Source organism: Elephas maximus, chromosome 3 (genome assembly GCF_024166365.1).
Source record: "Elephas maximus indicus isolate mEleMax1 chromosome 3, mEleMax1 primary haplotype, whole genome shotgun sequence".
NCBI lineage: Eukaryota > Metazoa > Chordata > Mammalia > Proboscidea > Elephantidae > Elephas > Elephas maximus.
In genome coordinates this window covers 202,084,334-202,097,375 of record NC_064821.1, presented here as the reverse complement: position 1 = coordinate 202,097,375, position 13,042 = coordinate 202,084,334, and the positions used below count along the sequence as shown (strand labels likewise).

The following is a 13,042-nucleotide window of genomic DNA, read 5'->3' as shown; positions in this document are numbered from 1 at the left end:
GTCAAAAAATTCTCTCCTTCTATTTTTTCCAGAAGATGCAGAAGCAAATTATTGCTTCTTTCTCACTGTGCCACCTCCCATTTTTTAAAAAATTTTTCCTCTTATTCTATTCTATGTCAGAAGCCCATCCTCAATAGTCAATATGTAATATACAGAGAGAAAATATATTCATTTCTATTCCTAGTTTTAGCCATGTTTCACCATAGAGGTTAAAAAAAAAAAAGGACCCTCTGGACCCCATTGGTGGGGCACTTAGCAAGGTGAACACTGATGGGCTTGAGCTTGCAGCTGGTGTTCTGACATGAAGCTGTGCAATGGCTGTGTTACCTGGGTTAACCTGTGCTTTTGCAGAACTCAAGATAGGCAGCAGCAGGAGCAGCACCAAGGGCATTCTGGGAATCGGGGTCATCTCAGAAGATGGTGATGGAACTGGAACCTGCAGCCCACCAGAGAGAAGGAGAGGAAAGAGTGAGGCAGATAGATACCACCAACATGAATGAATAGGATTTGCACAGTTAATTTTGTGTTCTCACAGTGCTTATTTCTATATTTAGGTTTTTGAATCATAGACATCAGAAGTTAAATGGGGCATCTGGTATCATCTAATATAAGAATTTCAAACTCTATTCAATCATAGACTCATAGAATTGAAATTAACATAACTATAGTCAAGTGACAAATTTTGCTAAGATAAATATCCAAATTGTGATTAGGTAAAATGCATATTTATCATCTTAACTGATATTTTTTTGTTTTTTAACTGATATTATCACAATTTTGATATTGACCCCAATGTTAAACCGAGAAAACATTCAGTAATTTGAACGTGTTTGCCTTTCAAAAGATGTAAGTTTAATATTTATCCTGACTTACTAGCTCTGGAGTGGTGCCTGGGATTCTGTATTTTTAAAAGTTTCCCCAGGATAATTCATGTGGTAATGGGTTAGAGTTGTAGACATCAGTATGAACTCATGTTTAGCTTAATAGAGATACATAAATATTTATAGATATATATATATATATATAAACACGGGTTAGTGCCCACACATAACTCCTTGCTCTGACAGCTAAGAGGACCTAGAAGCAACAACATCTCAGTAGCAACAAGCACACCTAGTACCCGGATATTGGTTTCTAATACCATTCTCCAATAAAAGGAGCCTGTGCTCCTTGGAGAAATGACTGATTCTAAGGCTGGGACAGGAAATATACAAGATGAACCTGGAGCATGTGGTAGTGATACAAAAGTTAAACGGACACACACAAACATACACAACAATGGAGGTATGTAAAGGGGATGCAGGAGCCAACCAGAAAAGCTCCCAATGGCCAAAGCTGGAACAATTTGAGCAACAAAATAATAAACTAAGTAGTATTGGATTATAATCCAAAGTATAGAATAAATATTCATAAGTCATACTGATATAAATAAATGATTGAATAAATAAAGAAATGGGAAAGACTAGACAAATCTCCCATGCAGGATTAAGAATCATTTATGTGGGTATTCCACTCTTGAGGAGATGGTGTATAACTTTCTATTCAAGTATAGACTGCATTGTGACTTTATTCCAAAGAGTGTAGCATGAAAATGGAGGAAAAAAAGAATAACTTTCCAGTGGAGATATCTGACAAACACTACCTCAAACCAGGTGATAAGATTACCATCGACAGCGATAAATCACCTTGATTTGATATGATAAGAATGATACTTTACCTCTTGTAGTTTTCCTCCTCAACACCTACTGTCCCTGTCTGGTGCAGTAGTTAAGAGCTTGGCTGCTAGCCAAAAGGCTAGTAGTTCAAATCCACCAGCTGCTCCTTGGAAACCCTATGAGGCAGTTCTACTCTGTCCTGTGGGGTCACTATGAGTCAGAATCCACTCAACGGCAAGAGGTTTTTGTTTTCAATCAAAAGAAAAACATCAGACAAATCCCAACAGTGAGATAGTCTACAAAATAGCTGATCAGTAATCCTCAAAACTATTAAGATGATCAAAAGCAAGGAAAGCGTGAGAAACTATCACAACCAAGAGGAGCCTATTGCGGAGCAACTATTGTATAAGTGTCTATTAGATGCTATTCCAGGAGTAAAATCCATCAGTAGAAAAGGCAAAGAAGGTCCCTGTTATCACGGAACTTATACAAGTCAAGAAGTAGGTACACAGGAATTTTAGAGACATGTGATATGAAAAAAATAAAAGAGTAATGTGATAGTGAATGAAAGCTGTTTTAAGTAAGGTGGGCAAGAAAGCCCTCTGTGAGTGTGAGATTGGCACAGAAGTAGATTGGCACAGAACAAATAACCCAGAAAAGACTTGTGTCTAAGTGGGAATTTACTATACGATTTAAAAAAAAAAAAAAAAAACTGTCGCCGTCAAGGCAATTCCGACTCGTAGTGACCCTATGGGACAGGGCAGAACTGCCCCATAGGGTTTCCAAGGAGCAGCTGGTGAATTCGAACTGCTAACCTTTTGGTTAGCAGCTGTAGCTCTTAACCACTGCACCACTAGGGCTCCACTATATGATACAAAACCAAAACCCGTTGCCATCGAGTCAATTCACATAATACAACGGGCATTTAAAATTAAGAAAGAAGTTCCCAATGACTCAATAGCCTTTTCAAAAATAAATAAAGGTATAGCCATACCTCACACAATTCACAAAAATAAAGAGCCCAGAATGTAAAACTAGAACTATAAATGTATGTAAGGAAGAAGATACCAGAGAATTTGTTATGCACTAAAGATGAAGAAGGTCTTCATAAGTAAGACGTAGAAAGCAAAACCAGTAAATGAAAAAAGTGAAAGTTTTGCATCAAAATTAAAAACATCTTTGAGACAAAAGATGCCAAAAGCAAACTTAGACAAGAAACAGGCTGAGATAAATATTTGAAATTCTATAATGAAAGTATGATTTTCAGTATGTATAGAGAACTTTTATAAATCACTTCTCAAAAGCCTCTAGAAAAATGGTCAAGTAAATAAATATTTAACAGAGGAGACAGTATTCTTTCTAGTGACAGTATAATGCCAGTAAATGTGTAAAAGTGCTTGACCTTACTAATAATCAGAAAAATGCACCTTAAAGAAATAGTTAGCTGTCAATTCTATCCATCAGATGAGCAAAATTTTGAAGTGTGATGATACAAAGTTTGGCAACAATGTAAGGAAATGGATACTGTATACTCTGTCCTTGGATTTATAAATTGGCAGATGATTTAACTATACCCTATGATGTACCCCATTGCTGTCAAGTCGATTCCGACTCCCAGCCACCCTATAGGACAGAGTAGAACAGCCCCATAGGGTTTCCAAGGAGCAGCTGGTGGATTCAAACTGCCGACCTTTTGGTTAGTAGCCGAGTGCTTAACAACCGTGCTGTCAGGGCTTCAATTATTGATTAGTGCATCGTAAGTGAGTAGGGTGGAAGCAGAAAACACTTGAGGACAGCTATGTATATATTACTTTTCTTTTTTAGAACTCTTTGCAATCTGCCAAATTCTTTCAAATATATTACATCATTGAGCCTTACAATTACCCTGTGTAGAGTGATTTCATCCCTCTTTTACAAGGTAGGAAAGTAAACCTTAAGACATCTCACCCACAACCTACGCAGATTTACCTGGACTGGCTATGGTCTCCCATTCATCATACTGAATTACAGTTCACTTCTTTCTCTGTCTCTCAACCAGGCCATGAGTCATTTGAGGCCAGGGATCTTGCTTATCTTGCTGTAGCAAAAATGAGACTGACTAACTTTCTTGGGTCAGAAAACTAGAAAGAGGCCAAGAAAGACACACAGAGCTAGAAAGAGACTTAATTCCAGTTCCTCTGACTCAAAGGCCAATGTTTCTTCTCCCACAGCCCAAGGTTTTCCAAGGAACATCAACGGATATGTGGCTCAGAGACAATAAGTCCTTTGTGGTAAAGAACACAGTTTCCTCTTAACAATCACAATCCTGCCAAGATTCTGAATGAACACTCCAAATTGTCTCTGGATAAACCCATGGCTCAGAAACTCCCTCCCAGACCCCAGAAGGAATGGCGGACTCTCCATCTGAGGACCACCCACCCCACGGCCTGGATAGACCAGGGATCAAAGCAGCCAGGGAAACCAGGACATCAAATAGACGGTCAGGCGAATAGGAGATTGGCAGCATCAACTAGAAATGAACACCTCTCCAGGAAGGAGAAAAACAGCCTGACAGGTCCAACTCCTTACAAGTTATCTCTATGAAATAAGATAATAGGAACGTGAGTGAACTTCCCAAAACCTCTCTCTGAAACTTAGTTAAGGCCACGTCATGGTAAAAGAGCAAGTCATCAGCACACTCTACCCAACACTGTCCCCTTCCATGAGGGCTCACACAGGTAGCACTTGTTCCTGATCAGTCTTGTGTCTCCTGTAGCTCTAGGTGATACACACCCATGGACACACCACAGTCATCTTTTCCAACTGCCTGAAAAAGTCAGACCATTTCCCAAGTAACATGTTTCATTCCATTGCTCAAATGGGATGGTAAGCAGGGATACAGACAAATGCTGAAATGACTTTTGAGCTGCTGAGTGAGAAAGGGCAGGCAGGGTTTAAGGTCTTTTACCTAGCTCACACTTTCAGTCATCCTGCAGCATAGCCCAGGCCTTCACACCGGGTGAAACAATACATGAGCCCTACTGCAATGTCTATTTTTTGCTATAGAACTGAATACATTCTCTATATATGGAAAGAGTGTGTATTCAGCTCTATAGTGATGGTAGGTAGGCAGACGGATGGTGGGTGGATGAGTGGGTGATTGAGGTGGATGGATGGATTGATGGATGGATGGATGGGCAGATGGATGGATGGGCGGATGGATGGATGGATGGGCAGGTGGGTGGGCAGGTGGGCGGGTGGATGGGTGGATACATAGAAGATAATAGATGGCTGGACGGCTGGACGGATGGATGGATAGACAATAGATTTAGATGTAAAGAGAAACACTTTCATAAATGTAGCCATAAAAGTCAACTCATTTCTTTGGAAAAATTAGCACCATCATTTCTACTCCTGTGATGATATGGAAAGTAAGCAGGGCAAGCCACCTCTGGAATATTTTACTCTAATAAAATGGAAAGTTTGAGTATCTCTGTTCCTACCAGACCCCTTTTAGAGTGACCATAATTCATAGATGATAGAGGCCCTCTTTTACCCAAGTCTGAATATTAGCAAAAAAACATCTTTTGTCTGAAGTGAACCTAGAGATGCATCCCACTTTAAGGAATGCCTGAACTTACCAAACTCATAAATCATAGAATGTTTATCCACATTACCAAATAAGTCTTTACAAAAAGATTTAGTGCCGGGCACATTTGAATAGTAAGTTTCCACACAGTACGTTTAAAATAACATTCAGTATACAAAAATGCTCCTTCTACTTCCCAAACTCACAAATCATTGAATGATTACCCACGTTAAAAAATAATTCTTCACTTTACAAGAAGATGCCGTACTGGATTTCTCTGAACAGCAAATCCTCCCAGTACATTCAAAATATGACTCAATATACCCAAATCCAGTTTATACCCAGCTTTTCAGGAATACAGCTTAGGCACAAGCAGGGCACATCTGCTTTGGCAGGAGGCCATTCTCACCAGATGGTCCATCTTCCAAGGTCCAAAATCCAGGGACAATCAGAGGTAACCACCGCTTTGCTGAAGGATAAAAATTCACAAATTTCTCTCAGGGATCTTCCCATTAACCTTGTTATGCAGGCCAAAGAGGAAGTGCCAGCCCTTCTGCACTTCCTGCAGCTCTTGTCTGCAGCCCAGTCCCCTCCACCTAAACCCAGATAGGTCTGCCCTCCAGGAAGGGGTGAGGCCCTGAAAAAGCTGGAATGGGCAGGGGAAGTGGGATAAAGGGTCTTGGGTCAAGTTGGGTCAGGCGGACAATGTGTGGTGTGCGCAGGAAGGGTGTGTGGTGCTTGCTGTTTGTGTGTTGAAGATTAGTGCTCGATGGGGGAGAGAAAACCCTGCAGGCTTTCGGGCCATATATTTTAATTCAAAGGCCATTCAGCGGCCATTCAGGGCCTTCGAGTCTTGTTTTTTCTCTCTGCTGAGTCATTTTTATTTCAACAAAACATGAAGAGCAATCTTGGGAGTATTTAATATTCAGCAAACAAATATGCAGAAATGAGCTTGGTTTTGGCAGAGGCAGGCTCCAAAGACACACATTCACACACAAATAACAGAGCCGTCCCAAACATCCTCGTGTTTTATCTTAATTCTCAAGGATTTGTTGAGGCCTTCCTCATTCCCCTCTTTCCTCTGGGAATCCCAGCCTCGTGCTTCTCAATACTTAACCCCTCAGTACTAAGACAAAAGCCCAGAATGGCCTAACTGGTAAGTGTTTGAGCACTCAGGCTGTGCCTCAACTGACCTGGGGTAACCCACGTTGCTCAGAGGGCAATGAAGCAGCAGACTCTGCTCCTGCCTGGGTTAGAAGAGCACTGTGCTTCCCTCTACCTTGTTCTTTTCATCTGTAACCTGGAGAAGCTGTTGTTGTTAGAGGCCATCAAGAGTAGAACCGCCCCATACGGTTTCCTAGGCTGCAATCTTTACAAGAGGCAGTCAGTCATTCAAACAGAACAAGGGGATACTGCGTGGTTGAAAATCAGGAAAGGTGTGTGTCAGGGTTTTATCCTTTCAGCATAGTTATTCAGTCTGTGCTGAGCAAATAATCCAAGAAGCTGGACTATATGAAGTGGAATGTGGCATCAGGATTAGAGGAAGAGTCATTAACTACCTGCGTTATGCAGATGACACAACCTTGCTTGCTGAAAGTGAAGAGGGCTTGAAGCACTTACTGATGAAGATCAAAGAGCACAGCCTTCAGTACAGATTACACCTCAACATAAAGAAAACAAAAGTCCTCACAACTGGACCAATAAGCATGGCAAATGGAGAAAAGATTGAGGTTGTCGAGGATTTCATTTTACTTGGATCCACAATCAATGCCCATGGAAGCAGCGGTCAAGAAATCAAACCATGTATTGCATTGGACAAATCTGCTGCAAAAGACCTCCTTAAAGTGTTGAAAAGCAAAGATGTCACTTTGAGGACAAAGGTTCGCCTGACCCAAGCCATGGTGTTTTCAATTGCCTCATGTGCATTGGAAAGCTGGACAATGAATAAGGAAGACCGAAGAAGAATTGATGCCTTTGAATTACGATGTTGGAGAAGAATATTGAATATACCACGGACTGCCAAAAGAATAATAAAGCTGTCTTGGAAGAAGTACAGCCAGAGTGCTCCTTGGAAGCAAGGATGATGAGACTTCCTCTCATGTACTTTGGACATATTATCAGGAGGGACCAGTCCATAGAAAAGGACATCATGCTTGGGAAGGCAGAGAGGGCCAGGTTGCTGTGAGTCAGAACTGACTTGCCAGCACCTGACAACAACAACAATCTTTATGCACACAAATCACCAGGTCTTTCTCCCACAAGCAGCTGGGTGGGTTTCAACTACCAACATTTTGGTTAGCAGTGGAGGGCTTAGCCCCTGGGCTACCAAGGCTCCTGAGTTTGCAAAAATGGTGGAGGGGGGAAAGAGCCAGATAGCTATCTCATTCTCTTACTCTGCTGCCAGGAAGAGGAGAGGCGGCTGAGTAAAAATACTGTCACAGAAGACCAACCCATGCCCCACCTCCTCCAGGGGCTGAATGGCATCACAGAACAATGCCTATTGACATCAGGCACCTATTATCCTTTCTATATTATAAGCGCTAGGGATGTCAAATCTAACGCTTTCATGTAATTACTGGGAGTAATAAGGACAGTAAATACAAAGGAAGGCAGAGCATTTTCCAAATACAAAATGATCTCTTGGAAGCTCTACAATCCTGCATCCCTAGGCCTGCCTGCTAAGACCTTGGAGAAATCATTTCCCTTTGCTGAGCTCTAGCAGTCCCTGGTTCTTCATGTAGATGTCTTATTCCCAACTCTGACTTCAAAACAGCTGAAAATTACCCTAGGCTTGAGCATCTCTCCCAACCAGCCTCTCTCGTTTTCTTTCCCAACAATTCCACTCCTAGGCATCTACCCAAGAGAACCTAAACCATACATTTGCACAGAAACTTGTACGTGAAAGATCAGAGCAGCATTGGCCATAGCAGTCAAAAAGTGAAAACAGCCAAGATGCCCAGCAACTGATGAACGGATAAACAATCTGGGGTATATACATACAACGGAATATCATTCGGTCCTAAAAACAAATGAACTACTGACACAGGTGACAACATGGATACGACTTGAAAACATTATGCTGGCTGAAAGAAGCCAGTCACAAAAGGCCACATCTTGTAAGATTCCACTTACATGAAATGTTCAAAGCAGGCAAATCCATAAAGATAGAAAGCAAACTAGTGGCTGCCAGGGTCTGGGGGAAGGTGGGGATGGGGAGCTTCTGCTAATGGGTATGGGGTTTCTTTTGGAGGTGATGGAAATGTTCTGGCATTCTGTAGCAGTGCCGGTTACACAAGTCTGTGAATCTACCAAAAAGCACTGAATTGTATGCTTTTAAAAGGGGAATTTTATGGTATGTAAGATATATACCTCAACAAAGCTGTCATAAAAAAAGAGCAATGCTTAATAAATGTTTGTTGAATGACTGCATCGATGACTTTACTAAACTATCCCACTCCCAGGGTAGAAATAATACTGGATGAAACAGCTGATAAGGGTAAAAAGAAATATTATATATGTACCGAGTAATCGATCCACCATTCTTCATCCATCTTACCTTCAAGCCTTTGCCAACCCTTTATTCCCTGCAGCGAGTACCTTTCCTTCTCCTCTCTGCCGTGGCAGAACCTAGAGAACTAGTCTCTTCTTTATAAAGGTGCTCAGACCACTGGAGATCACACTCATTTCTCCTCCCAGTAAACGCAAGACTTGTGTTCTAGCCCGTTCATTTGGTAAATAACTAAATACTGTCTTATGTACTAGAAAGACAAGCCTGGACTCCAGGATGGCAGCTATCAATTCCTTACTAGCTAGGTTTCACTCTTCTAAGCCTCAACTGTTTCATTTGAAAAATAGAGGCTAAAGGCATTTAGAGGTGAAAGAAACTTTCTAAATAACCTTTCTAGTGCCCTCCTTTTGTATAAACAAGGACTGAAGTCTGAGGGAGATGGGTGGCTTTCCCAAGATCACCCAGTGGAAGAGACACGCACTGAACTCTTATCCCCCACCCCCACCCTGCTACTCCCACTCAGCTGCAGTTTCTAATCACTGCCCTGCCAACCACTCTGTGAAGCTCAAATACATCAACACCTTGACAGTAATTAACCACCAAATAGGAGTATGGGCATTAGAAGCAGGACACCCTGGTGGTCACCAACATAGATTCTGTAGCAAGACAGGCTGGGTGTGAGTCCCCTCTCCACCCCTCACCAGCTGTGTAGACCTGGGCACACACCTGAACCTTAGTGCCTCTGTTTCCTCACCTGAAAAATGAGGGTGAAGATGATACCTGTGCCGTAGCAATGCGTGAGGAGGAAATGAACTAACACACATCAAGCACCGAGAACAATGCCTGAATCATAAAGGTTAGCCTTCGTTTGTGTTTCTATTTTACTGCTATTGTGTTAGGCATTGCCTCCTGAATAAATTTGAAAGTTCTTTAGGGGCAAAAGCATGCCTCCCCCATCCATATCCTTAGTTTTGTATCACCTGTTGCTGTCGTTAGTTGCCATCGAGTAGACTCATTCTGACTCTTGGAGACCCCACGTAGCAGCTACTTAATAGGTGTTCAGAAGAATACTTGTAGTTCGGTTGATAGGACATTTACGTGGTAGTAAAGTAGACAGTAACCACAATACAAATGCCTTGCTTAGGACACAACACTAAACTTTTCCAGGTAGTTCCCATGAGTGATGCTGCCGCTGGAGAAAGTGAGCTGGTATTTGGCAGTGATAGAAGAAGGTGTGCTTAACTTGTGAACTGTTTGCAGTGTTTCCTGCATAGAGAATCAGGGGGTCGAGCTGAGGAGAGCTGAGTGGTGGTCATACCTGTGGGGACAGAGATTGATCCCACTGCTTGACTGAGTGCTATTTTATCCCTGCATGTGAGGGTGCACACACCCCAACAACCTTTCAATATCACCACCCAAAGCCACCAGTGCCACCCCCAAGGGCCACTACAAAGGGCCAGGAGCTCTTTCTGGTGGTGCCATTTCCACCAGCCTTCCTGACTCTTGTCTGTGGCCTTGCTAGCCTCTTAGAAACACACGGCTATGCTGGGGTGCTTACTTTTTGCACAGATCCACTTAACATAGGCTTGAAGCATCCCTGTAACATGAATAAATTCTATCTCACCCAGCCGTTGAAAATCCTCCTGAAAGCCAGAAGAGATCAGATGTGGTACAAATGAACCCTACTTCCTGTTCCCTGCAGGAGGCCCTCAATGGGAACAGACTTGTACCCCATTCTTCAGACACCAGCCAGAGTCTGCCCTTTCAGCAGAGCAACCTGAATGTCTTGCCCTTAACCCATGAAAAAAAAAAAAAAAAAAAAACCATGAGGGCTCAAGTAATGAGGGATAACCTTGGTGCTTTTGCCACAAAGAGGCCAGAGGCTCTACCTTCTCTGAGTGAAAGGAGGCAAAAAGGATTTAACCTCGCAGGCTGGACTTGGCAACCATACTCCTTAGTGATAAAATCAGAAATGATCTGAGTCAGGAACTCCTGAAAAAGCCAGATACTAAGTAGTCTGTGGGATGAGGGACACTTCTCTGTAGATCTGGGTGAAGTAGAAAATGGTGTTACTATTAAAATTAAATGAGCTGAGGCATAGAAAGGACTTACAGCACAGGGCCAAGGAGATAGTGTTCATTAACGTTTAGTTACTATTAGTGATATTATGGAAAAAATGATCATAGGAAGAAAAGGGAAGGTCAGCAGCCAAGGCAACAAGTGCGTACTGGGCACCTTTTGTGAGAGCACAAGGGGGCAACGAAACGAGAAGTTTGTATGGCTGACCTAGGTAAACATTTAGAAAAACTAAACAAGACAGTGGTGAGCCAGTTCGTGCCAGGCTGTGTCTGTAGGTGTGGTACGACAGAGGAGAAGACAGACAAGTAGGCCTTAACAAATAACAGACTTTAGGAAAAAGCAAGAAGGAAAAATTTTTTGTAAAAAAGGAATCATGGAAAGGTTAGAAAGATTTGAATGTCCTGGCCAATGAAAGGCTCACAAAGGCCTTCAGTCATTTAGGGAGAGAAAGAAAGGGAGCTGCATGCAGAGCTGGCTGTCATGCCCTCCTTCCCCACAAAGCCCCTACACCAGACAGACTTTGAAGGCCTTCTTAGACTCAAAAGTCTTAGCAAAAACAAGCAGGGAGAAAGCATGGCCCAGTAATTCTGAACTTAATCTGCTTATTTCCCTTTGACTTTAGGAATGGTAGGACAAAATAGAAGATGGGGGCGTTATACCAGTATTGGCCAGGGGACATACAGACACCCCAGACACTAAGAGTGAAGGCTCACAGGCCCCACCACCTTGAGGGAATATGGCCCAGAAGTTCCTGCCCAAATCCCAGAGCCAGAAAGCCTCATTCAACAGTTGGGGTAAAAACAAGTGTCTTGCATTCCTTTCCTGGTCCCTACTCCCTCCTTCAAGTCAGTCAGTCCCCCAGCACCTGCAGCTTCTGCAATCCTTGCCAAAATAATAATGTCACTGATCAAGAGAGGTTCAGCCTCTAAACCCCTCTATTTCATGCTTCCTTCACATTGCTGGCTGGACATTTCCTTCTGCATTACTTTAACTGGCAGCCTTTGAGCCAAGCAGTACAGAAAATGTAAGTTTATTTAAGTCTGTTAAAAATCTGCAGACTCCATCCCCATTCAGGAAGCTTCCCCTTGAGTCACCAGTGCCTGGTGCTTACTCTCGATGTGTGAAGAGCCTCTCTCCTTCTTGCCAGGCCCACGCCTCCCCACTTCCTAGCTTGGCTCAAAGACGCTACTTTGCCAGGATTGAATGTGAGACAAAATGCATTCCCAAGCTCAGTCTCCGAATGTTCTTTTTAGATCTAATCTCTCATCCACTCCACCTTTTTCTCTCACAAAAAGTCTTATACTTGCCAACTCCCTTGGACAAGAGCTCATGGTCTTTGAGTTGCCCCTTAAACCAAACCCATTGCCTTCAAGTCAATTCCAACTCATAGTAACCCTATAAAAATTATAGGACAGAGTAAAACAGCCCCCACAGGGTTTCTAAGGAGCTGCTGGTAGATTTGAACTGCCAACCTTTTGGTGAGAAGCTGAATGCTTAACCACTGCGTGTTGTCACCATGTAAATCCATGCTTCCATCAAACTTTGTCCCGAGGTCCCATCTGACTCACCCATCCCACCTCTGAGTTCAGGTGATCACTTTGGGGATATAAATAGATACAAATATATACTTGTTATTTGTGATATTTCTTGTGCATGCTTGCCTCTCTGAGTAGACCATGAGCTCCTGGGGGAAGGACCTTGCCATAGCCTTCCTTAACTCCTGGCACAGAGTGCAGAATCTCGCAGAGCCTGGTGGTTATCAGCAAATGTGTTGGGTGGATGAGTTGATGGACTGAGGTGTCTTTAGGTGCCAAGAATAGCTGCTGACTCACTGCTAAGACCTGGGAAGATGGAGTACACAGGCCTTTTCCAACAAGCTCTTACCTCCACGGTACCTCTTCAGGCCACAGTAATTTGTCCCTTCTCTCAATCCATTGTGTCTGTATCCCATTACTTAGTAGGTAATGATATATTGACTTATATTGCTCACTAATTGTGTATGTATATGTATGTGAAAATCTTGTCTCATCAACAAGACTATAAGCTCCTGAAAAGTAAGGATGTTTTGCATCTCTCAGAGCTAATGAGAGTAAGAGTAACGATAAACCTTTATGGAGCACTTATAATATGCCTGGCAGTGTGCTAAGCATTATATGAATTTTCCTTATTTCATCCTCATAACATCTCTATTTGGTTTTTATTTATTTTTTATTATTTTAAAAATGTATATAA

General features: G+C 42.4%; 1 protein-coding gene across 3 annotated transcripts in view; it reads right to left on the bottom strand.

The window, feature by feature from the left end:
- Positions 1-13,042, bottom strand: part of DDR2 (discoidin domain receptor tyrosine kinase 2) — a 238,348-nt gene that overhangs the window by 111,140 nt on the left and 114,166 nt on the right. Inside the window, exons 1-2 of one of the 3 annotated variants that reach the window (XM_049881089.1) lie at positions 5,633-6,105; positions 328-436 (exon numbers count right to left, since the gene is read on the bottom strand). In XM_049881089.1, coding sequence (XP_049737046.1) covers positions 328-436; positions 5,633-5,644 — 121 coding nt within the window. In that variant the 5' untranslated portion in view covers positions 5,645-6,105. Of the gene's footprint in view, positions 1-327; positions 437-5,632; positions 6,106-13,042 lie in introns of those variants that run through there. The other 2 variants (XM_049881090.1, XM_049881091.1) reach the window with 2 other exon arrangements.